This window comes from Bos grunniens, chromosome 16, assembly GCF_055505025.1.
Source record: "Bos grunniens cultivar Pamir isolate PY7600 chromosome 16, Bosgru_T2T1.0, whole genome shotgun sequence".
Taxonomy (NCBI): domain Eukaryota; kingdom Metazoa; phylum Chordata; class Mammalia; order Artiodactyla; family Bovidae; genus Bos; species Bos grunniens.
In genome coordinates this window covers 76,108,934-76,135,247 of record NC_141180.1, presented here as the reverse complement: position 1 = coordinate 76,135,247, position 26,314 = coordinate 76,108,934, and the positions used below count along the sequence as shown (strand labels likewise).

The 26,314-nt window shown below is 36.0% G+C and overlaps 1 protein-coding gene across 15 annotated transcripts in view; it reads left to right on the top strand.

The window, feature by feature from the left end:
- KCNT2 (potassium sodium-activated channel subfamily T member 2) overlaps positions 1–26,314 on the top strand; it is a 431,812-nt gene that overhangs the window by 172,515 nt on the left and 232,983 nt on the right. For all 15 annotated transcript variants that reach the window (XR_015143756.1, XR_015143755.1, XR_015143754.1 and 12 more), the window contains exons 6-8: positions 4,101–4,175; positions 5,390–5,473; positions 8,842–8,936. Coding sequence is in view for 8 of the 15 variants with exons in the window: in XM_086345575.1 (XP_086201701.1) it covers positions 4,101–4,175; positions 5,390–5,473; positions 8,842–8,936 (254 nt within the window). In the remaining 7 variants the exon portion in view is untranslated. The remainder of the gene's footprint in view (positions 1–4,100; positions 4,176–5,389; positions 5,474–8,841; positions 8,937–26,314) is intronic.

Genomic DNA, 26,314 nt, shown 5'->3' with positions numbered 1-26,314 from the left:
GGGATTGGGGCATTCCAAGCAGAAGTGTGAGCAAAGTTATAAAAGATGAAATAGCCTAGCTCGTTCAGAGAACTGTATCAAAATCAGTTCTATATGTGGTGAATCTAGCTGAATTCAAGATGGGTTAGGAATATAGTAGGTACAGAACAAACCAGCACTCATAATTCAAATTGTGAAGCTTCATATGATATAATGAGGAGTTTGGATGTTGGCGATGGAGATTTGCCATTTTAGAAAGATTCTCTGACTTGGAATATGGAGGATAAATCAGAAATGAACCCAACTGAATCACATTTTAGTCATCAGACTCTCTTAGTGGTTTGAGGGAAAGTAATAAAAAATAAATGTTGTGTTAGATCTGGAAATGAAGAGAGACATCAGAGTTATAGAAGCTTTTAGTTTACTAGGAACTAAACTTTTCCAGTGTGCCGAGCTAAGAAAACTAATGCTAGTCTTTTTTTTTTTTAATTATTATTATTGTTTTTTTTTACTTTACAATATTGTATTGGTTTTGCCATACATAAACATGCATCCGCCATGGGTGTACACATGTTCCCCATCCTGAACCCCCCTCCCACCTCCCTCCCCATACCATCCCTCTGGGTCATCCCAGTGTACCAGCCCCAAGATTCCTGTATCCTGCATCGAACCTGGACTGGCAATTCATTTCTTAGATGATATTATACATGTTTTAATGCCATTCTCCCAAGTCATCCCCCGCCTCCGTCTCCCACAGAGTCCAAAAGATTGTTCCATACATCTGTGTCTCTTTTGCTGTCTCACATACAGGGTTGTCATTACCATCTTTCTAAATTCCATATATATGTGTTAGTATGCTGTATTGGTGTTTTCCTTTCTGGCTTACTTCACTCTGTATAATAGGCTCCAGTTTCATCCACCTCATTAGAACTGATTCAAATGTATTCTTTTTAATGGCTGAGTAATACTCCATTGTGTATATGTACCACAGCTTTCTTATCCATTCATCTGCTGATGGACATCTAGGTTGCTTCCATGTCCTGGCTATTATAAACAGTGCTGCGATGGACATTGGGGTACACGTGTCTCTTTCAATTCTGGTTTCCTCAGTATGTATGCCTGCTAGTCTTAGTGTACACTAGCAGAAAGACCCTGCCGTGTGACCAGTGATAATGATTCCCATTACCTCCCCCTCCTCTGGTCACATCAGTCTTTTTTCCCGTGTAAAATCATTGACATTAAGGAACAATGTACAATGACTAGTAAAAAATACAGTGAGGAAAGAGTGACCCAAATGTTACCCATTCTGGAAACTGAGTTATGTAAAAAACTGTTAAATGGTAACATTAACCAGTGCCATAAAAAATAGAAGTGTTGCATAATGAAAATCAAGTATAAATGGTTTATTGAATAGGCCTGATTCAGTGCAAGTAGAAAAGCCTTTAGCCCGTCCTATGTTTCTCCTTCAAACCCAGTCATTGTCCTTATGAGCCGTGCTGATCCAATGAAATCTCAGTTAGGCCCCTTAGTTTGTTTTTGTTTTTGTTTTTTTTTTGGCAAGACAAATCTCAGTTTAGTATTTAAGAGATACTGTTCAGTATGTAAAAAATTTAATGTTCTCATCCAGTTTTAGCTTTTTCTAGGCTGGAAATTTCCCAGGTGGCACAATGGTAAAGAATCCACCTGCCGATGCAGGAGACAAAAAAATGTGGGTTCAGTCCTCAGGCCAGGGAAAATTTCCTAGAGGAGGAAATGGCAAACCGCTCCAATATTCTTGCCTCAAAAATCCCATGGATTGAGGAGCCTGGTGGGCAACAGTCCATGGGATAGCAGAGAGTCAGATAGAACTGAGCACACGTGTGTGCACAGCTGGGAACTCAATGGGGCAAGAATCTTCTTGGGGGGCTTCTCCTGTGTCCACCTCCTCCTTATCTGAAACTGGCTGATCGTGGCCCCTCAGAGCTGAGGAGGCTCCAGGAGAAGGAGGTCCTGACTGACTGGCCCAGGAATAGTCTGTGGTTGGGTTGCTCTGATGGCAGATACAGACGGGGCTTTTGTGGTTCTCCTAAGGCCTTGAGCAAAAGCTCCTTGATGCCTCAAGCCCCGGTCTGGCCACTCTGCCCCGAATTCTGGGTGTCCAAGTGCCACCATCTGTCAAGATTCCCTGTCTCCTCAGGCCTGCAGCCCTTCTGAGTCTGAACTTAAAATGGCCATACATTTTATTCTGTAGAGTCTATATCTTGTTCCCAGAAAATAAGTCGCTCTGTCTTAGTATCAGTGTGAGTGTAACCTGTTCTTATCTCAACATTCTTTCTCTTTGCTTTGCTGTTTTGTGTGTGTGTGTGTGTGTATGTGTGTGATGTTTTGGGCTTTAGCCAAAAACAGCCCCTAAGTCTGAGTCCAGCTCTCTAGGTTGTTTATCTGCGCCCTTCTTACAGAGCTGGAAGTGATGAGGGAAGCATCCTTACATCTCTACAGAGATGAGAGAGATCCTTACAGCTCCGTGCCTTCCACCTGCTCCTCCACCACTTTTTATTTAGCCTGCAGACGGCTCATGAACCAGGGCTAACAAAATCTCTTACTTACTGTTTTAGCAACCCAGACGATCCCTGATGTAGAACTTGCTTTATGAAGTGGCGATGTGCAAGCAAAGACCAAATTAGCCAAGATGACGTAGTCAGGCCCTCTTGCCCTACAGCCTCTCGCTCTTGCCTCACGTTTTGTAAATAATGTTCATGTAATAAGTCAAGTCATTTATAACACTGTACATGTGCATCATGAAGTACTCACTTGGTCACAAGCTACTTTGTGCTATAGGGATATGTGAGCTCCACATAAGGCTGCATTTTACTGCTGCATCATGGCTGTGTCTATTGGGTCAGCCACAAGAGGGGAGAATATAGGGTGTCTGTTGTTATGGCTACAGTCAGCAGGAGAGAGGCTGTGTCATGGCTGCTGTGCAGGCCAGGAGAGAATAAACGTATCTGCAGTTCCTACGGCTCCTCTAGCCTCCTACTAACATCTTAGCTCATGCCTTGCTTACCCTGGGTTCAGCAAACACTGCAAACAGCAAGACAATTGGTGTCATGAGCAGGATTGGAGATGCAAGGTGTTTTACATCTCTGTAATGTTTTAAGACTTTGGGACCTCAAGAAAAATAAAGAATCCCGATAGTATAGCCAGTGCGTGCTCAGTTGCTTCAGTCATATTTGACTCTGTGCAACTCTATGGAATGTAGCCTGCTAGGCTTCTCTTTCCATGGGATTCTCCAGGCAAGACTACTGGAGTGGGTTGCCATTCATAAAATAATTAGACATTACAGGAGTCAGATTTCAAGTTGCCTTTTCTAACAGGTAGATTTATTTTGTTTTTTCATTAAAAGAATAAATTGTGTTAGGGAGTTCTGAGTTCTTTTTCACTGGACATGGTTAGAGAAAGTTTCAGGAATGACCTATTAGTCAGTGCAATTGCCCAGAGCTGCACAATTAGAAGGATCTGTGCTTGTTTGAATGCTCTGATGTCACCTTCTTGAAATTACTCATAATTTCTTAATAAGAGGCCCTGCATTTTCATTTTTAACTGGGCCCCACTAATTATGTAGCCAGACCCGATTAATATTGTTGTACTATGTGGGTTGGGAGACTAGAATCCAGATGATTGAGAAAACTCTGCCCTTAAATCTTATTAACCTAAAAACAATGTTAAATGGCCTCCCAGGGCCATTGTTATATGTGTGTGTTTGCAAACTATTTAATATGCTTTATATTATGATATAAAAATTAAGATGGAGCTACTTTTTCATTGATTCTGTAAGATTTCTTGTTTTATTTTTACTAGTAACTTTTTGATGCAATATTATGTGATTAAAATGTGCTATGTGCAATATTCATGGATTACTATGAGCATTTGGTTTACTTAAACTCTGCAAAATTGAGAGGGCACAATTACATGTAGCAAAATAATCTCTAAAAGTCATTGATACATTTCTAAATAATGATTTTGTATTCTGTTAATGTAAGCATCCTTATTGCTAGCAGAATTCTGATGCTTTTTCCCCATTTAATGGGATTCAGTTGTAAATGACTTTTATTTTTATTCATTTTTTTTTTTTTTTTTGGAAGGGAAACATCTGGGAACAGATTTTACGAATACCCTTCATCTTGGAAATAATTAATGCGGTTCCCTTCATTATCTCAGTAAGTCCTAAAAGAATATTTAAAATAAATAATTTTGTTATTAGTCATGAGTAAAATCTTTAAATCTAAATAGCAATAAATAATATATTAGCTCAGATGAATGAATTTAGGCTTTTATAATGTATTAAATCATGGTATTAGAAAATAAATAGCAAAGTCAGTTATAACTGGGTTGTGAAATTAAGTGAACATTAATGAGATTTAGTTCAATAGCAAAATGAAATGCATTTTAGGAATATATCCTCTAGAGGTACCATTTAAATGTGTTAATTTTATCTAAATAGATTAGAAATGAATCACTCCACTTCTTGTGTATATTGTAGAGTTTTAAAAATGAAAAGCCAAGTAAAACCAAGTATTTATAAAAGTTTCTCACGCTGAGAATATGTTTATCTTTAGTTTAAGCCACAGGATTTATTAAATCCAGTTCTCTGTTTGCTAAATATGTTGCTAACAACCAAGACAATCAGCAGTTTGCTTCTTTATTAAAGTCTGTGGAGGACCAGTTCCATGGTGATCATGTTCAGCTACAGAATATGCAACCAGCACTTTCCTGTTGCAAAACTGGATCTTAATCTATAAGGCTTTAGTAATGTCTGTTGGGAATGTGCTTTCTAACACTTTTTATTTTGAATTTTATTTGGAAAATCATGACTATAAGTCAGTATGATCTGAAGCTGTTGCTCACTCTGACAATTATTTTAATTTGAGTGATTTATCTAGAGGAACAACTGGCTCTAGATTGAATGATAGGTTAATTAAATATAATTCCAATGGAATACAGTTCCCCAGTGTCACATAAATGTTTGAATCTGAGAGAGTAAGTGGTAATGTTATAGAAAAGTTAAGCACTATCTCCTTACACCTATTTTTACCTCCAGTTCCAGAAAAGAAAAAGATGATATCTATTATAACAGTCATACCAAAAGATTTAGTGATGGAATTAGCACAGTTATAGCTGATATCCCATGAGAGCTGATTATTTTCTTTCTGCTTCTATAATAACTTTGCAAAGAATTTTTCCTTAAGACTTAGACAAGAATGAAAAGATCCTGTCTGCCCCTTCATTTCAATAATCATATGAGTTTAGAGTATTTGCCACATGTTTTATATCATTATATTGTTCTTAATATGTTATTTTTGTTTTGCTTTTCTTCTCAATCATGTGGATTTCTTGCTTGGAGATAAAAATTTAGTTTTGATTTGTCTTCCAGATATTCTGGCCTTCCTTAAGAAATCTATTTGTCCCAGTTTTTCTAAACTGTTGGCTTGCCAAACATGCCTTGGAAAATATGATTGTAAGTATAAAATACAAGTGCAAAGACAAAAGTATTTTTCAATGCTCCATTACCTTCTTACCTCACTAAAGTGATGTGTTGCATACATGTCTAAGCTAATAGACCTTATGTCTGTTTATATCCTAATGAGAATGAAAAGTAGTGAAACGCCCTTATTGTCAAGTCCCTTCTTTTATAAGGCCCTATGAAATAATAAACAAAAATAATTCAAATAGTCTAAAGATCACCAAACCAAAGCTGACTGCTGTTTGGATGGTCAAACTTATTACCAGTCTTCTGCAGACAGATAGCGTTTCCTGCTAAACCAATCTCATTATGTATAACAGGACCCCTAGGTTTAAGGCTTCAGGAGGTAATGTTGTCATACTGTAGGTAGTCTCACATTCCATAAAAATCTGTGGAGTTTTCTAAGGCACTTTATTGGAGCCGGAAGGTCCTCATGTTAAGTCAGCTTTTTAGGTTGGGTTCTGTTGGGAATAGGGAGGCAGAAGGGGAAGCAGGAAGGAAGAGATGCAGAACTCAGAGATGTGCCACCATTGCATTTTGCCTAAGGCCAACTCTGTTTGAAAGGACTGATTTATGACTAGGACCAAAATACAATAGGCTTGGATACTTACTAGTGAGCTGACGTTTGCTATTTGCTATTCAGTCATTTATTCTACCCTGGTGGCTCAGATGGTAAAGAAGTTCCCTGCAGTGCAGGAGACCTGGGTTCTTTCCCTGGATCAGGAAGATCCCCTGGAGAAGGGAATGGCAACTGACTCTAGCATTCTCGTCTGGAGAATTCCATGGACAGAGGAGCCTGGCTGCAGTCCATGGGGTTGCAAAGAGTCAGACGTCACTGAGAGACTAACACTTTCACACTTCCACTTCTTCCATTTGTTCTACAAGTATTAGTATGAGTCTACTCTCAGCTCAGCACTCTGATAAAATAAGCAAGTGATTTAACACCTTTGCCAATGTCTTTCTTTTGAAAGAGAATAAAACTACCAACATAGAAGCTTGCTGTGAGAATTAAGTTACATTATATATACATTCATATATATGTAAAAATCTTGTATCTAGCAAAAACATAGTAAGAGCTCAATATTATTAATTTGATCACACCGGAATTAAGTGTGCTTGGAGGCAAACTTGTTTTTCTTTTAAATAGCTTTTTAACAGAAAGTATGGCAATAGTTTTGGCCAAAATGCTATTTGGATAGCATTTGAGTCTTTACAACCAGGTGAATGTTTCTAATCAGCTCTCAATATATTAAGTAACCACTGGAGTCTCATGCAAGTTCACAGCTAATAAGGGGAGCAGCGTATGTCCTGTGGATGGTTTGCAAAAACATCCCGCTCTCTTAGCCATCCAAAAAAATATTATTTCACTAACTATAATGGCGGAGCCTGGTGGGCTGCTGTCTATGGGGTCGCACAGAGTCGAACACGACTGAAGCAACTTAGCAGCAGCAGCAGCAGACTGCCTAAATTGTTAATGAAAAAAAAAAAATTCCTTCAGTACTCTTTGCTAATTTCTGTTTATTAGTTGCTGGAAAAAGTAACCTAACCAAGAAAGGAATCATTAGTCAATCATTAAGAGTAAAAGTAGTGCTTTGCATTATTAATTTAGGATTCATTTTCCATCATAATTCTATATTTTACTTCTTTTCTTCCTGATTGGTAAATTTTAATTTGTTTTTCTGTTCATTAATCACCTCTGCTAGAAGAAAGTAAAGAATGCAAGGTGAAGTCTTAATCAACTTAGTTTTTTTTGTTTTCATAACAAAAGTTCTGGTTAAATGTGTGATAGAAAAGGATAAAATAACGGCTCATTGAGGTTTTATTTTATACTGAAAGTGAAAGTGGCTCAGTCGTGTCTGACTTTTTGTGACCACATGGACTGTAGCCCGGTAGGCTCCTTTGCCCATGGAATTCTCCAGGCAAGAATACTGGAGTGGGTAGCCGTTCCCTTTTCCAGGGGAACTTCTCAACCCAGGAATTGAACCAGGGTCTCCTGCATTGCAGGTAGATTCTTTACCAGCTGAGCTACCTATTTATCTCATGTAGTACAGCTATTCAGACTGTTAAAAAATTATTATGAAAATTTATAAAACAGAAGACTATAAAGTAAAACATTATGCAAAACTGCAAATCTTCCACACAGGCTAGACACTAGAAATAATTTATATCCTTCTAATATTTTCTATGAAAGCACACACACAAAATGTATGTTTAATTTTATGATTTGAATGTTTGTCAAATACGAGTTCATATGTCAATAAATATTTATGTTCAAACCATCTTTAATGGATGCACGTAAGTCTGCTATCTAATTTTGATCAATTTATTCAACCATTTTCTATTTCATTTTTAGTTATTTTAATAGGAATGAACATTCATTATTTATATTATAATTTTGCAATAAAGATTATACAAAATATTGATACAAATAAATATACAAAATAATATAATATATTATACATCATACAATATATATTACACAATAAATATGTTATTCATATTTATATTTTATACAATAAATAATATACAAAATATTATATTATAGGAAATATTATAATTTTGTAATGAAGATGAGCATATATAAATATTCAACTTCCATCTCATAATTTTCATGTGGTTAACTTTTAGAAATTATGTTATGGGATAAATACTAATTAAATGGTGAATGCATGAACTGGAAAGGGCATACTTGTGAATTTTGACCTGTATTACCAAATTACTTTCAAGATATTTATAACAAATTACTTGAGCAATATTACATATGTGTGCTCATTTTTTGCCTCTTAAATAACAGTAGGTATTATTATTTTTTAATGTTTTTCAATTGCAAAGTAAACGTATCTTGAATTCACATTTCTCTTAATATGAATGAAATTTATCTAAACATGTTCATTGGCTATGTAACTTTTTATTTTTATGATAAACTGCCTGGCATAATGCATGTTACTTTTTGTGACTTAGAGAATGAGATATGGTTGTAGTTTGATCCAGCTATTACTTTCCCCCCAGTTGAACATATTATTTTCTGATCTTTTAAAATTAGAAATTTCCATAAGACAGCATTGTGTTCAGAGAGGGCTTCTGGAGAGTCTTTGAACATCTCTTTCTACAGCGAGTAAACTAAAATTTAGTGCTTTTGTGGTGTCCCACAGTATTAATATTTTCTTGGCAATGTGAATGTTACAGTGAGGTTTAATTAGACTTAGGGAAAACCAAAAATATGCTGCTATATGCATTTAAAGTATGTGTGTTGAATATGAATAAGACAGTTAAAATGTAATACATAGTAACAAATGTAACAAAACTCATGATTACTGAGTATCTATCAGAATTTAAAATATGCTTTTTCTGTATTATTTCAGAATGATCTACACAGAGCCATTCAGCGTACACAGTCTGCAATGTTTAATCAAGTTTTGATTTTAATATCTACATTACTTTGCCTTATCTTCACCTGGTAAGACTGTACATCAGCATTTTTATTATGTTTTATTTTAATTATAATACTAAAAAACAGTATTATAAACCATTTAAACTAAGAGCTGGCAATAAAGATGAATAGATAAATATTTACTATAAAACATAATGAGTCACCTACAGAAACAAAAATAAAATCTTTACTTCAGTTTTACAGAAAAAAAATCAAGAAAGGACATCGATTATTTGGAATTGATATTTACTGTAACTCTGAGGTTTCCCAAATGCTGTAAACAACCAGATCACAAGAATTTGTATTTCATGCCATAGTTGTCAAACAAGAGTTTTTCCTTCAAACTGCTGACATGGAGATGCCCTTATCTGTCTGTAATCTTCAAAGCAGAACCGCTGTTGAGAACATTGTCACTGCCCATCACTCTCTGCCTGCATCTTCTCCCCTGATGGTCTAACACGCAGCCAGGCAGAAAGCAAGCGCAGACCTGACAGTGTGAGGCAACTGGTACTTTGCCTTGTTATAGAAAACAGCTATTTCTTCCTGTGGAAAGTCCCACTTTGCCAATTACACGGTAATCCAATGAGAAATGATACACTTCCTATATGGATCCATGAAGATCCTAACTAAAGAAAAAAAAAAGGAATGTGAGAATCAGAAAATGAGGTTGAGTGATGTATCTGTTTTTCAACTCCATTATGTATAATTGTGCTCTGACCTGAATTTGACCTACTGAGAAAGAGAAATTAGGAAGTCCTAAAGTAGGAAGAATGCCCTCATCACTAGCATTATACAATTTTTAGATATAAATATAGCTACAGATATATGTATGTAAATATAGTTTTAGATACAGAAATATAATGTATGCTTAAGTAGTATGTAATTAATATCTCTATTAAATGGATTTAAAATGTTTTATTGCTTACTTTTATATTTAAAAAGTAAACATTTTAGGCTATTCCGCATTGTTAAATATAAAATATCCCTCTAAAATGGACACAATACCATCTTATCTTTTTTTTTATTCTGAACAGATTACTTTTATTATTCACCTAGTAAATAACTGCATAAATTTATTCATCTAGTAAACAACTGCATAAATACTGACAGCAGTGCCTTCTCAAGTCACAAAAGTGTTCTTAATTTTAAGATAATTGCATTTTTAAAATAATTTAGGAGCTTTCCTTTTATTGGACTTAAGAAAAAGTACTTACTGATTCTCAATTGCTGGAAAATGACCAAGAGTAAAATGAATGAGTTATAAATGTTATACATAGTCTGTTAAAGTAAATTTGGTAAAGGAGTAACTGAAATTTTAATGCTAAAATAAGTACAGATGATTTGGACTATGCTCATCACAGTGAACTATCTACAGTGGGGCTCTTACTTTCTGCCTCTACATCTATTTCTTGAGCACTTTTTATTTTTGAAGGAAGTGACTACACAAATTTTGCCACTTTCCTGTGCTAAGGAGTGCAACAGTACTTGATAAAGGGTTTTCATGATCTATGTGAAATTTCCATTATGCAACTTGTTAATCTTTTAAATCATTTATGTTTCACTTTTTGTTGTATTTATAGTTACCTTTTTTGTTGTGTGTACATATTGTTAAATTTCAGACACTTGAGTGGTAGTTTTTCCAAATATAGTCTATAGTTAAAGCTGACACCAATAAGTGGATTTGAATCTGTCTTTCAGTGTGGAATTTTTGTATAGAGTTATGTCTAACTCTAACATAATTTTAATAAAATGTTATTGTTTTTAATCACATGCACATCAATACAATTAGATTAATCTGTTTTAAATTATAATATCTGGGATAGAGAAATTGATGTTTGATTTATTTGTGTATTGTCTAGCTTTACAAGCAAATGTCTTCATAAACCATGATCATCATAGTAAGGTAGAATAAATATTATTTGAATTCACCATAGGTGATGGGGTTACTTACAAGAAAAAATATAAAAAATGTTGCATTAGTCATGATACATCATCAGGCTATTTTACCACAGTTATGCCACACATATTATAAAATAGAAGTACACACAAAGATGCAAGAACTTACACAAAAAGAAATATCTATGAAGTCTGTCCAAGATTGTCACATCAGCTTAATACCCTAGAGATAAAGTTTCCATATATCTTGTTTTCTGTCATACTAAAAACAGTTTCCATGGTTCAGTATGGCTTTTTTGGTCTTGCCATTACATCCTAACTCCAACCTTTTCTCTTAGGAGGAAAGGATATAAGGAACTACAAGAAATTACATGCATAATTTAAGCTAGAATTTGGTCATATACCTACATATAGCTGCAGGAGATCTGCAAAAATGTAGCCTAACTGGGCAGTATACCCAGTTGAATATTATACCATGAAAAAGAAAATGGGATATTGTGGAACAACAAGCAATGATGAGTCATAAAATTCTACTTGTATATTGTTTGTTTAAAACTCAGGACTATACTAATTGGGAGGTCTTGGACAGCTTATTTATTTAGTCTTGTTTTCCACATCATTAAATGAAAATAATACTAATCACCTTATAAGATTTTTGTTTTTTGTTTTTTTAAATGAAGGTTGAATTGGGTGTGTTTATAAAATGTCTGTGAGGGCATGGTAAATTGTGATAACATTGCAAAAATTTTAATTTCAGTTTTTCTCTTTATACAAAAAGATTTAATTATGTGAACTCAAAAATGAGATTTACTTTAAAATGTCTAAACATAGTAATTTATTAATAATACTGTAAGACTGAATCAGGATACCTAAAAATGATTCTAGGCAACAGAGAGAACTGGCTACTTTTTTTCTTCCAGTTTTATTGAGAAATAATTTATATACAGGTAACATGTACAGAATAACATTTGCTTATATACAACAGGAAATAATTGCCATGGTAAGTTTAGTGAATGTCTATCACCTTTTATAAATACCAAATCAAATAAAAAATGTCCTTGTGATAACTCAGAATTTATTCACTTAACAATTTTCCTGTATAACAGAGCAGTGTTAATTATATTAATCCAGCTTTATGTTACATCCATGGTAGTTATTTAACTTACAACTGAAAGTTTGTCCCATTTGAACATTATCATCATTATATATACTGCAATATTATTTATTATATTCCACATACTTTGCTTTTCATTCACATGGCTCACTTATTTGTAACTGTAAGTGTTTACAGTGGATGTGACTGGTGATGGAAGTAAAGTCCAATGCTTTAAAGAACAGTATTGCATAGGAACCTGGAATGGTTAGGTCCATGAATCAAGGGAAATTAGAAGTGGTCAAACAGGAGACGGTAAGAGTAAACATCGACATTTTAGGCATCAGCTTAAATGGACTGAAATGAGGGAATTTAATTCAGATGACCATTATATCTACTACTGTGGGCAAGAATCCCTTAGAAGAAATGGAGTAGCCCTCATAGTCAACAAAAGGGTCCGAAATGCAGTATTTGGGTGCAGTCTTGAAACGACAGAATGACCTCTGTTCATTTCCAAGGCAAGGCATTCAATAGCACAGTAATCCAAGTCTATGCCCCAGCTAATGCCAAAGGGGTTGAAGTTGAACAATGATATGATGACCTACAAGACATTCTAGAACTAACACCCCAAACCCCCAAAAGAGATGTCCATTTCATCATAGGGGACAGGAATGAAAAAATAGGAAGTCAAGAGATATCTGGAGTAACAGGCAAATTTGGGCTTGGAGTACAAAATGAAGCAGGGCAAAGTCTAACAGAGTTTTGGCCAAGAGAATGCACTGGTCATAGCAAACACCCTCTTCCAGAAAAACAAGAGATGACTACACATGGACATCACCAGATGGTCAATATCAAAATCAGATTGATTATATTCTTTGCAGCCAAAGATGGAGAAGCTTTATACAGTTTTAGAAAAACAAGACCGGGAGCTGACTATGGCTCAGATCATAACTCCTTATTGCCAAGTTCAGACTTATATTGAAGAAGTAGGGAAAACCACTAGACCATTTGAGTATGACCTAAATCATATCCCTAACAGTAGAAATGACAAACAGATTCAAGGGATTATATCTGATAGACAGACTCCTGAAGAACTATGGATCGAGGTTCATGACATTGTGCAAAAGGCAATGATCAAGACCATCTCCAAGACAAACAAATGCAAAAAGGCAAAATGGTTGTCTGATGATGCCTTACAAATAGCTGAGAAAAGAAAAAAAGTGAAAAGCAAGGGAGAAAAAGGAAAGATATACCCATCTGAAGGCAGAGTTCCAAAGAGTAGCAAGGAGCTATAAGAAAGCCTTCCTAAATGATCAATGCAAAGAAATAGAGGAAAATAATAGAATGGGAAAGACTAGAGTTACCTTCAAGAAAATTAGTGATATTAAGGGAATACTTCATGCAAAGATGGGCTTAATAAAGCAGAGAAATGGTATGAACCTAACAGAAACAGAAGATATTAAGAAGTGGCAACAAGACACAGAAGAAGTATACAAAAATGATCTTTATGACCCAGATAACCACAATAGTGTGATCACTCACCTAGAGCCAGACAGTCTGGAATGCGAAATAACACGGGCCTTAGGAAACATTGCTACAAGCAAAGGTAGTGGAGGTGATTTAATTCTAGTTGAGGGATTTCAAATCATACATGATTACGCTGTGAAAGTCCTGCACTCAATATGCCAACAAATTTGGAAAACTCAGCAGTGGCCACAAGACTGGAAAAGGTCAGTTTTCATTCCTATCCCCAAAAAAGGGAAATGCCAAAGAATGTTCAAACTACCACACAATTGTACTCATCTCACACACTAGCAAAGTAATACTCAAAATCCTCCAAGTCAAATAGGAAAAGGAGTTTGTCAAGGCATATTGTCACCCTGCTTATTTAACTTATATGCAGAGCATATCATGTGAAATGCTGGGCTGGATGAAGTGCAAGCTGGAATCAAGATTTCCGGGAGAAATATCAATAACCTCAGATATGCAGATGACACTGCCCTTATGGCAAAAAGTGAAGAAGAACTAAAGACCCTCCTGATGAAAGTGAAAGAGGAGAATGAAGAAGCTTACTTAAAACTCAACATTGAAAAAACGAAGATCATAGCATCTGGTCCCATCACTTCATGCCAAATAGATGGGGAAACAATAGAAACAGTGGGGGATTTTATTCTGGGGGGCTCCAAAATCACAGCAGATGGTGAATTCAGCCGTGAAATTAAAAGATGCTTGCTCTTTGGAAGAAAAGCTATGACCAACCTAAACAGCCTATTTAAAATAGAGACATTACTTTACTGACAAAGATCTGTCTTGTCAAAGCTAGGATTTTTCCAGTAGTCATGTAGGGATATGTGATTCAGACCATAAAGAAAGCTGAGCACCAAAGAACTGATGCTTTTGAACTGTGGTGTTGGAGAAGACTCTTGAGAGTCCTTTTTACTGCAAGGAGATGAAACCAGTCCATCATAAAGGAAATCAGTCCTCAATATTCATTAGAAGGACTGATGCTGAAGCTGAAGCTCCAATACTTTGGCCACATGATATGAAGAGCTGACTCATTAGAAAAGACCCTGATGCTGAGAAAGATTGAAGGCAGAAGGAGAAGTGGACAACAGAGGCCAAGACAGTTGGATGGCATCACCCACTCAATGGACAGGAGGTTGAACAAGCTGCAGGAGTTGGTGATGGACAGGGAGCCTGGCATTTTGCAGTACACGGATCACAGAGTCGGACAAGACTGAGTTACTGAACTAAACTGATATATATTTGTATCTATGTATGTATATTGGTACATACACACAGACACACACACACTCATATATATATATCAACATAATGTAATATACCTGGAGGAGTGCATGGCAACCCACTCCAGTATTCATGCCTGGAGAATCCCTATGGACAGAGGAGCTTGGTGGAATTCACTGCATGGGATTGCAAAGAGTTGCACACGACTGAGCGACTAAGCACAGCACAATGTAATATATATATATATGTGTGTGTGTGTGTCATAGTAAATGCTCTTAATTTACATCACAGAGCAAGACTGTCAATGCTTTTCCAAATCGGAACTTTTAATATATATATATTAAATATTAAGCCCTGAATGATTTCAAGAACTAATATTTGATGAAAGGACTGTGTTGTTTGTGGATCTCACAGTCTTAAAACTACCTGTTTGGAAAGCTGCTGTATGGCTTAAAATGTATCTTGTCTTCATTGTTATGAACATTACAGAGAACTATCATTAGGCATCCGCTTATCAGAGACACCGTGCTCAGTGCCAAACCAAAATAACAATTAGGCTGCCGACCCCTCCCTGTAGGAAATGTGCTCAGAATTGCCTTTCCTGTCATTGTGATAGAATTAGACTCATCTTTCCACATGTCGCTGTGTGCCCCTCCTGATCAACAGTGCACACTTCCAAGACAGCTGGGAGTTGTGATTCAGCCCATGTCTCTGTAACAAAGCGGAGGCAACTGGTCCATCCAGGAATTAAGTGCATGACTTTAGAGCAATTTTCAACATATTCTAACCAATAATAAGTACTCTAATGTATAATGCATTTGCTGTTTCTAATTATACACTGTTAAACTTGTTTTTGCACCTACTTTGATTTGAAATTTTTATTTGAATATGTATTGCGTATTTTCATATTATTTCATAGAGTTATATAGTACAACAAGATATATTAGGTTAATGGATATTTTGTGTTTTAGTAGAGTGTGAAAAAATTAGTTTACCTCAGTCATTTTTTTTTTCCTACTGCTGCCCCAAATCATTGTTTATAATATAGGCAGGAAGGGGTGGTTCTGTGCTGGATTTTCTCAGAATTTATTGTAGAAAAAAAAATTAATTGGAGTGTAATTGCTATACAACATTGTGTTTTTCTTCTGCTGTACAATGAAGTGAATGTTATGTATGATTCTTCTCATTTTAGACAAGAGAATGAGGCACAGAAGGGAGAGATGAAAAGATAAGCTTTAGTTTATCCAACATGTACAATTAGTAAAAAGCAGAGTTCAGATCTGGACCTAGGCAAATTGGTCCCAGAGTGATATGCTTACCTTGTATTATTTATATGATGTTCTAGAAGTCATTAACCTAGACGTATATAAATTATAATCAAACTAAAAATCAGGTAAGTGAAAGTGAAAGTCAGTCATTTCCGACTCTTTGCAACCCCATGGACTTAGCCCGTGGAATTCTCCAGGTCGGAATACTGGAGTGGGTAGCCTTTCTCTTCTCCAGAGGGTATTCCCAAGCCAGGGATTGAACCCAGGTCTCCCGCATTGCAGGCAGTTTCTTTACCAGCTGAACTACAAGGGAAGAAAAAAAAAAAAAAAATCAAATAGAATTGTGATAGCTTTCTCATTTCTATTGTGAATTTTAAATTGCCATTTGAAGCAGGATTATAGCTGAATAAAACATTAAGATGACACTTTCTTCATTAGTAAAGACATTTTGGATTAAGTATAGAACAATACTTTAGTCATTAGTTTCTCTTTTCTGCAAATAGTTACTTTAAATTTGGCAAGTTTCTAATTTTTTTTTTTTTTTTAGTTTTAGATAAATATTTAGATAAAATTTCTGCATATATATATGATTATTTTAATAATTTAATAATAATAATATTAATAATTATCACTTTATTTCTATTTACCTGTTTTCCCATCTGCCTTTCTACACTTCTGTGTTTTTATAAAGATACAGAAAGAGATACAGAAAGAATATATTAAGTGATTATGTGGATATAGGATTATGAATGATTTTTTTAACTTTCTTCCTTATACATTTTGCTGTGGTTTACATTTTCAAATGAATATGTGTAAGTTTTGAAAACAAAACAAAGTTACAAAAAATTAAGGAATATAAAAAAGAGAACAAAATTTAATACAAGGTGCAAAATGTAGTGATCACTTTATGTATGATTTGTTTGAATAGTTTCCTTCCATTAGTAAAATTATTTTCATATTTTTTAAAATCTAAATTCCTCTCCTTTCTCTCCTGCTTATCTTTTGAGTCTTGACATTTAGCTTGAAGCTCTTAAGTTTTCTTGAAGGTTATCTAACTTAATGGGAGATATCCAAGCTTTATGCTTGCCAGTGTTGGAAAAAATTACAAAATATATAATACTTTCCTAATTATCAGTGTTTCCTGCCAGATTTTTAACATATATAACAAAGTTTCAATTGTTCTTTCTTATAGTTTTATATCTAATGTCTCTTTATAGTCAGAAAATATAAGATGCTTAACAAGTGTTTGCAATTGATAGAAAATAATATTCTGGGGTTAAAATCACAGGCCAATATCCTTATCAGTTGGATATACTTAAATGTATTGTAGGCCAAAAATGTTCAAACCATGTATTTTGAGAATGTTCCTTTAAGTACCTTCTTTTCACATTTAACTTTGTGTTGGATGATGGAAAGAATCTTTATAATCATACCTTCTCTGACAGTGTGGTTTTATGAAGACATTCTAGTTTTTTTACTTCTATCGAAGAAATATAACTGAGTAGTAAAACTTCTACAACTTTTTAAATTAAAAAGGAATGCTCTTTGAAATAATTTTTATAAATTGCCTACACATACCTCTTAAATAGGAACTTCCAGATAAATCAAATTTTGGTTGTTAATTTTGTCTCCATATAATTTCTGAATTTATATCTTGAAAAATTTTCTTTTAATTTTGCAATTTTGAGAGTAGAACAGTGTGGTAAAATTAATGAAATTATCACTTCTTATTTGCTATCATGAGCTTCCCAGATGACTCACTGGTAGAGACTCTACATGCCAATGCAGGAGCCTCAGAAGACGTGGGTTCAATCCCTGGCTCCAGAAGAATCCTGGAGAAGGAAATGGCAGCCCTCTTCAGTATTCTTGCCTGGAAAATCCCAGGGACAAAGGATCCTGGTGGGTTACAGTCCATGGGGTCAGAAAGAGTCAGACACGACTGAGCATACTCACACATGTGTGCTATCATGCTTTTATCATTCCATCATGTTTTAGGATTTCTTGTTTGGTTTATTCTTCTATTTATTTCTTTGCTTTTCCTTTTTTTTTTTTTTTTTTTTTGGTTCATGAAATCTCAGTTTTATTTTTCCCATCTGAGTGAAATCCCAATCTTCTCCTGAAAAATCTGTTTCTTTATTATTTTGAAACAAAGAAAATGTATGTTTCTGCATCAGGGCATAGGGTGGGATGTGTTCACTTTTTATAAACTACTAAACTGCATTGTCTGTTAACTTCAGATCAGTGGCCATATGACATCAGTCATTAACCTTTCTTTGCATATATATGAAGACAGTGCCTAGCAGAGCAAGAACTTTGTTTTAATAGTAGAAAAACTAGATTTATCATTACTTCAAAAGGAGCAATTCTACTAGAAAAGGTAAAATCCCATACCTCAAATGATCTTAAATCCCATGGGAATTTTAGATTTTAAGCCAGCATTTTACAGGAAATGAAAATGGTTATTTGGAACAATTTAGTTGGTATTTATTCAATAAATACCAAAATGTAGGTCTGGGCTGATTTGAATGCTAATGTCTGAATTACAAGCATTAAATCAAAGTGTTAGATGCTTTCACCAAAGAATGCCATTGCTAATTAAATTTTTCCAGTAACTGTGCACAGCAATGGGATTCATAGGGAGTGTATGGATATTTGAAATTATTTATTTCTGCCATGTGACTTTTTTTTTTCCCCCTGAAAATATTTCAGTGTACAAATGAACATTTACCAGGTGGTGGAAAAGATTACCGTCTCAATATTTCCTTTCATTCAAATTAACGTTTCCCTTAAAAGCCTTGATAAAGCTTGAAAAAGTAAATGTATTCTTAACATATTAAAAGAAGAACAGGTTAAAAACAATAATTATAAGTGATTAGATCAGTTCAGTTCAGTTCAGTCATTCAGTCATGTCTGACTCTTTGCAACCCCATGGACTGCAGTGCGCCAGGCTTCCCTGTCCATCACCAACTCCTGGAGCTTACTCAAACTTATGTGCATCGAGCTGGTGATGCCATCCAACCATCTTATCCTCTTTTGTCCCCTTCTTCTCTTGCCTTCAATCTTTCTCACCATCAAGGTCTTTTCAATTGAGTCAGTTCTTTGCATCAGGTGGCCAAAGTGTTGGAGCTTCAGATTCAGTATCAGTCCTTCCAATGAATTCAGGACTGATTACCTTTAGAATTCACTGGTTTGATCTCCTTGCAGTTCAAGGGACTCTCAAGAGTCTTCCTCAACACCACAGTTCAAAAGCATCAATTCTTTGGCACTCAGCTTTCTTTATAGTCCAACTCTCACATCCATACGTGACTACTGGAAAAAAAGTAATGTCTCTGCTTTTTAATGTGCTGTCTAAATTGGCCATAGCTTTTCTTCCAGGGATGCTTGCTCCTTGGCTGCAGTCACCATCTGCTTTGATTTTGGAGCACCAAAATAAAGTTTGTCATTGTTTCCTCATCTATTTGCCATGAAGTGATGGAACCAGATGCCATAATGTTCGTTTTTTGAATATTGAATTTTAAAGCAACTTTTTCACTCTTCTCTTTCTCTTCCATCAAGAGGTCTTTAGTTCTTTTTCAACTTTCTTCCATAGGGTGGTGTCATCTGTGTATCTGAGGTTATTGATATTTCTCCCAGCTATCTTGATTCCAGCTTGTGCTTCATCCAGTCCAGCATAAATTAGATATTAGATAAGTGATTAGATATTAAGGTGCTTTTGTTATTACATTGAGAACCTATTGGGTAAGAAAATTAATTATGTTTTGTTTTAGAATTGTGTAACACTGAAATTATTTTGCATGGATCTGTGTCAAAAATAATATGTAGAAATATTTTGTAAAGAAGGAAAGCTCACAGTAGATTCTTAAATCCAACATTATCTTTGAAACATTTGGAAAGTAAACTGTGTTTTTCTATAAGGAAAACAGTAATAAACTAACACTGAAATTTAAAAAGTATGTTTAATTCATTTGCATTCTTTTAATAATTGATATGTATGCTTATCCAGTATAAGTTTTCTGTGCCTATACTATTTTTCTGTTTATTAATATTGCTTTTTATTAAACAGCCATATATTAACAAAAATCTATACATGACATGGCAGAAAGTGAAGAGGAACTAAAAAGCCTCTTGATGAAAGTGAAAGTGGAGAGTGAAAAACTTGGCTTAAAGCTCAACATTCAGAAAACGAAGATCATGGCATCCGGTCCCATCACTTCATGGGAAATAGATGAGGAAACAGTGGAAACAGTGTCAGACTTTATTTTTCTGGGCTCCAAAATCACTGCAGATGGTGACTGCAGCCATGAAATTAAAAGACACTTACTCCTTGGAAGGAAAGTTATGACCAACCTAGATAGCATATTCACAAGCAGAGACATTACTTTGCCAACAAAGGTTCGTCTAGTCAAGGCTATGGTTTTTCCTGTGGTCATGTATGGATATAAGAGTTGGACTGTAAAGAAGGCTGAGCGCTGAAGAATTGATGCTTTTGAACTGTGGTGTTGGAGAAGACTCTTGAGAGTCCCTTGGACTGCAAGGAGATCCAACCAGTCCATTCTGAAGGAGATCAGCCCTGGGATTTCTTTGGAGAGAATGATGCTAAAGCTGAAACTCCAGTACTTTGGCCACCTCATGCGAAGAGTTGACTCATTGGAAAAGACTCAGATGCTGGGAGGGATTGGGGGCAGGAGGAGAAGGGGATGACAGAGGATGAGATAGCTGGATGGCATCACTGACTCGATGGACGTGAGTCTGAGTGAACTCCGGGAATTGGTGATGGACAGGGAGGCCTAGCGTGCTGCGATTCATGGGGTCGCAAAGAGTCAGACATGACTGAGCGACTTATCTGATCTGATACATGATATTTTCATAGGGTAGGGCCTCAGGTATGTGGAAGTCTCATGCTGAATCTGAGTAACCCCAACCATACACACACTGGGAGCTTTTTGTTTTGAATAGTTGCCTAAGTCTTCCAAGTTCCCAGACCCCTGTCTTCTAATTCTAGTTCTTATCACTTCTAAGATCCCAAGTGCATCACTGTTATGAATAGTTTGCTTTGAAACCATGACTCACCTGTGTGCTCTTGCTGTGAGTGCATTCCCCTCAAGGGCAATCTATAAGTCCGCTGGCCCTCCTTATGAATGAATTGTGAAATCTTGGCTGAAACAGACAGCTATACAATCAATTAAGAAGATGCTCCATTCTGGTTTACTCTGTGCTGAAAATTATTTAATCATCTAGGTTGGTCTTAACACGGTTATCTTATTTTCTGTGACTTATGAACATCTACAATTTCGATCTTAAGGGCATCTGTTGTCAGACCAGAGTGACTAGAGTTGCTTTCTTTAGTGAACTCCAGAGTCTCTTGCTCTTCATAATAATGATAAGCATTGCAAACTAGAAGAGTATAATCCTGGGTTCATGTTATACCTTTTCCATTGATTTATTTCATGACTATAAGTTTGTATCATTTATTGTACACTTATACATTTATTCCATCCAGGGCTTCCCAGGTGGCTCAGATGGTAAAAAATCCACCTGCAGTGCAAGACACCTGGGTTTGACCCCGGGTCAAGATGACCCCCTGGAGTAGGAAATGGCAACCCACTCCAGTATTTTTGCCTGGAGAATTCCATGGACAGAGGAGCCTGGTGGACTGTATAGTCCATGGGGTCGCAAAGAGTTGGAAATGACTGAGCAGCTAACACATACATTTGTTAAGAGAATAGATCTCATGTTAAGTGTTCTCACTACAATAATTATTCAAAAGAAGAGCTAAAAACTGAAGTTCAGTTGAGTAAATTTGAAAATCAAATTGTCTATCTTGAACAGTTCATGAATTGGGTAGCATCCCACCTAGGAAATAGAAAGAAGCTCTGAAGATCTGTAGAAAAGGAAAGGTTTAAAAGGCAGAAGGAGAGTGGAAAAAGGAAGTGTGTTAGCAAAGAGAAGATTGTGGCAGGGCCACCTTCGCACTGGGGAAGGTAGGGGTCTCTGCAGCATGTGACCTTGCTAACTCTAATCAGGTACTCCAGACTGACTAGTTAAAGATTGCATTCTGGGGAGAGACTGAAACTGTGATTAAGTCCTGGTTTATTGGGGTAGGGCTTAGGAAAAGTAACTCTGTTTGAGGCCCGTGGTTGCTTTAACATAAGTGACATTGTTTTGATGACTAATTGGATGTAAGGTGAGAGAGAAAGGAAACTTGAAGATGACGTTGACATTTGCTTTTTCGGAAACTGACCGAATGCTGTGCTGTATGCAAGGATAAGGGAATCAAAAGGAACATGGAGAGGAAGAAAAGAGTCAATTTTAGTAGAGGTGCCTTTGGGGAACTTAAGGTGAGGAGTTGAGTAGCCATTTGTCTCCACGAGCCCAGAGTTTAGGAGCCGGGCAGGGACCAGGGTGTGGAGCGTGGTGAATTTGGTAAGCATCAGGATAGGAATCATCATTAAAGGTAAAGGATTAGAAAAGATCACCTAGGGGATGAACAAAGTGGAAATTCTGATTAAAAGCAAAGCAAAGCAGAAACCTCCACAGGGTAGTAAGAAACATTTTATAAAGATAAATGGCACAATTTGCAAGGAGAGAGGATCTTCATTTACCTCTGTATCCAAAAAAAGGTGGCAGTTAAATATATAAAGTAAAACCTAGTGAAAATGCAAGGAGGACTTGACAAAAAATCTTGTAGCAGAAGATTTTAATAAAGAATCCTATTACCAAAATGGATCCCAGGATATTTTTTAATTTTTTTTTATTTTTCACTCCTCCAAACATAGCGCTCTCTATACCATCCAACCCAGATGGCTGTCTATTTTAAACCATAGTCAACGTCAGAGCTTTTATAGTACATTTTCATTATAATAAAAAGAGTTTCTTACCACCAAGCAACAAAGCCCTTGCAAAATTCATACATCTTTTTAAAACACCATCAACTCTAATTTTTTCTTTTAAAATTCCTCATTTTTTAAATCCTGTCTTTCCCTCCTTATTAATTCTTCTGTTATCTAACTCTTTAAATTGCTTAGACACATTCACGTTTCAACTGACTTTTAGAATCTTTATACTCAAGGTCATGTATTATTGCTGTTCTCACGATTTTCTATTAGTAAATTCTCTAAATTATAATATTTTAAATTTATATTTTGTATAGATAGAGGGTATTATAATTTACCCTCTTTCTAGATTTTAGAGCAGTAGTTTGAAATCTTTCTGGCACCGAGGACCAGTTTTGTGGGATCTTTCCAGGTGGCTCGGTGGGAAAGAATCTGCCTGCCAATGTAAGAGACACAAGAGACGAGGGTTGAATCCATGGGCCGGGAAGATCCCCTGGAGGAGGGCATGGCAACCCACTCCAGTATTCTTGTCTGGAGAATTCCATGGACAGAGGAGCCTGCAGGCTACAGTCCATGGGGTCACAATGAGCAGGACACAACTGAACATGTTTTGCGGAAGACAGTTTTTTCCATGGACTGGGGTCGGGTGAGTGGGGAATGGTTTGGGGATGATTCAAGCCCATTACATTTCTTATGCACTTAGTTTCTAATATAATGCTGCCACTGATCTGACAGGAGTTACCGGTCCATGGCCGGGATGTTGGGAACCCCTGTTTCAGAGTACTTGATTCAGAGTGCTGACAGCCTCATTTTAGCATTTTCTCCTTTCTCTAAATTCATTGTTTATGCTGGTGATACCTCCTATACCAAGGTTATAATAACTTTTTCACCAGCATTTTGCTTTGCATACAAAATATACATAATATTTCTGATTATCCCTAATAATCCAGGTACATCTGTCTACTTAAGATGCTTGTTCATTCCTGCCTATTAGCCCATTGAGTTATATTTATTATAGACCTTTGTTCTACCTTTGTATTTAAGTTTTTGGTATTTATTTTTAGGCCTCTCTTTTGCTAGCAAATTGATTTTAGGATGTTCTAAATACCTCATTTGAATTTCATATGAGCTTCTTCCCTCTGGTGAGACTGCTGGGAAGGTGAAAAACCTCTTTGAATTCCCTGCTTTATAATTATCTTTTATATTGACAAATGAAACACAGTCTTCTTGTCTTCAAGTCAAATATCCCACAAGTGCTTTAACTTTTTTCCCCAGGACTTTGTTTGTTTGTTTGTTTGCTGTTTACTACATTTTCCTATTTTCTGATTATAAAGTCAAGCCAAAACCAGTGCTGAATAACCACAAAAATTAAGATCCTTTGTATAATAACATTTTGTAAATTAGAAAGTGTCATTTAAATGTAAAGTAGTATTCTTTACTGACATAATTAACAGGAGAGATTTTAGTGTAACAAAGACTGTTCCTCTTAGACTTTATTGTCACAGGGGCATATGTATATAAGCAGCTACCTGGAGGGGCTGTAGGTAAAAACAGAAATTCACTGGGTTTGAAGATTTCTTGGTTATGGTCCATTTTTGCTGTGTGACTTCAGTTAAATGATAGCTTCTCTGATGTTTCATTTATTCATTTGCCAAATGGAGACAGAAGAAATACTACAAAACCTTCAACAAAATGTTAGGGGCAGTTTTCAAAACATACATGGACTTTGGTAATTGTAACAGAAGTAAAAGAAACAAGTCAACATAGTAGGAATGAAGTGTAAACCTTATATTAAGCTTTAAGACAGCTGAGGTGGGGGGAGAAATGAGTTATTCTGAGCTGTCATTATCAGAAAAAAGAAAACACATGCATTTCTCAGTGTAATTAATATCCTCCTTCACTATTTCTTGCAGAACTCAGGAACCTCATTCTGTAGGTAGAACGATAGAGACAATATGTTTTGTAAGTGTATATTCAAAATGTATATTATTCTTGTAAAAATTTATATAATGGAAAAACAGCATTGATTTTCTGCTTATTGGCTTAGTGTTATTTTAAGCCCCCATAATAGCCTTAGGACATTCTGAGGTATGTGTTGTATTTCTAGTCTGGAGAGGTGACGAGTAAGGGCACAGGGAAAGATTTAAGGAGACTTTTATGTAATTGTGGCTTCAGGAATGAGCCCAGATTTGTCTGATCAAGATCTGTGTCTTTTCTATGCATATAAGGCCTTAACACAGATGAAGGCAATTCTTTCAGGTACGCATTTTGGTGCTTTGCAGGGTTCAACTTTATGCTAGCAGATAAATTAGGACACATGGAGGGAGAAAGCATCATTTGTACTCTGACCTGACTGTCTCCAACATAATTTTCTTTCCAGATGTTTGATAAGACTTATTAACAAAATTATCAAGGCTCTTCTTGCTTTCTAGGGCCTGACTACTCTGTCTGCCTAGGTAAACTTGTAGATGCCCATGCTTCTAAAACCATCTATAAGCTAATCATTTCAGCAGCCCAAATCATTTTTAATTCTCTCCAGGCAGTTTTCCCTTATATGTTCTCAAGTCTCCACTTTAGAGCCATTCCCTGAAAAAAGTAAAATACTTGGAGTCATCGGACCTCTTCCTTTTATATCACACTGAGCATCCAATCTATCAGCCAGCGTTTCAGCTCCAAGGCCAAAGTCTCTTCCAGCACATGCCTTTGCACTATCTCTACCCCTCAAATTGTCTCCTTCTTAGATGTCTGATCTGTCTGCTAACACCCTTCCTGTCTTTCTTCCATAGACCAGTAAGAATATCCTTACAATTTTAAGAAACTCCATCCTCTCCCCTAGTGCACTTGGATCAAAATAGCAAACAAAGAAAGGTTCATAACATTGTTAAGAAGGCTGTGCTCAAAACCATCTCCAAGAAAAAGAAACGCAAAAGGCAGATGATTGTCTGAGGAGGTCTTACAAATAGCTGAGAAAAGAAGACAAGTGAAAGGCAAAGGAGAAAAGGAAAGATATCTCCATCTGCAAGCAGAATTCCAAAGAATAGCAAGGAGAGATAAGAAAGTCTTCCTAAGTGATCAATGCGAAAAATTAGAGGAAAACAATAGAACAAAAAATCTAGAGATCTCTTTAAGAAAATTACAGATACCAAGGGAATATTTCATGCAAAGATGGGCACAATAAAGGACAGGAATGGTATAGACCTAACAGAAGCAGAAGATATTAAGAAGAGGTGGCCAAACTACACAGAAGAACTATACAAAAAAGACCCATGACCCAGATAGCCGCAATGGTGTGATCACTCATCTCAAGCCAGACATCGTGGAGTGTGAAGTCAAGTGGGCCATAGGAAGCAGCATTATGAACAAAGCTAGTGGAGGTGATGGAATTCAGGCTGAGCTATTTCAAATCCTGAAAGATGATGCTATGAAAGTACTGCACTCAATATACCAGCAAATGTGGAAAACTCAGCAGTGGCCACAGGACTGGAAAAGATCAGTTTCCATGCCAATCCCAAAGAAAGGCAGTGCCAAAGAATGCTCAAACTACCACACAGTTTCTCTCATCTCACA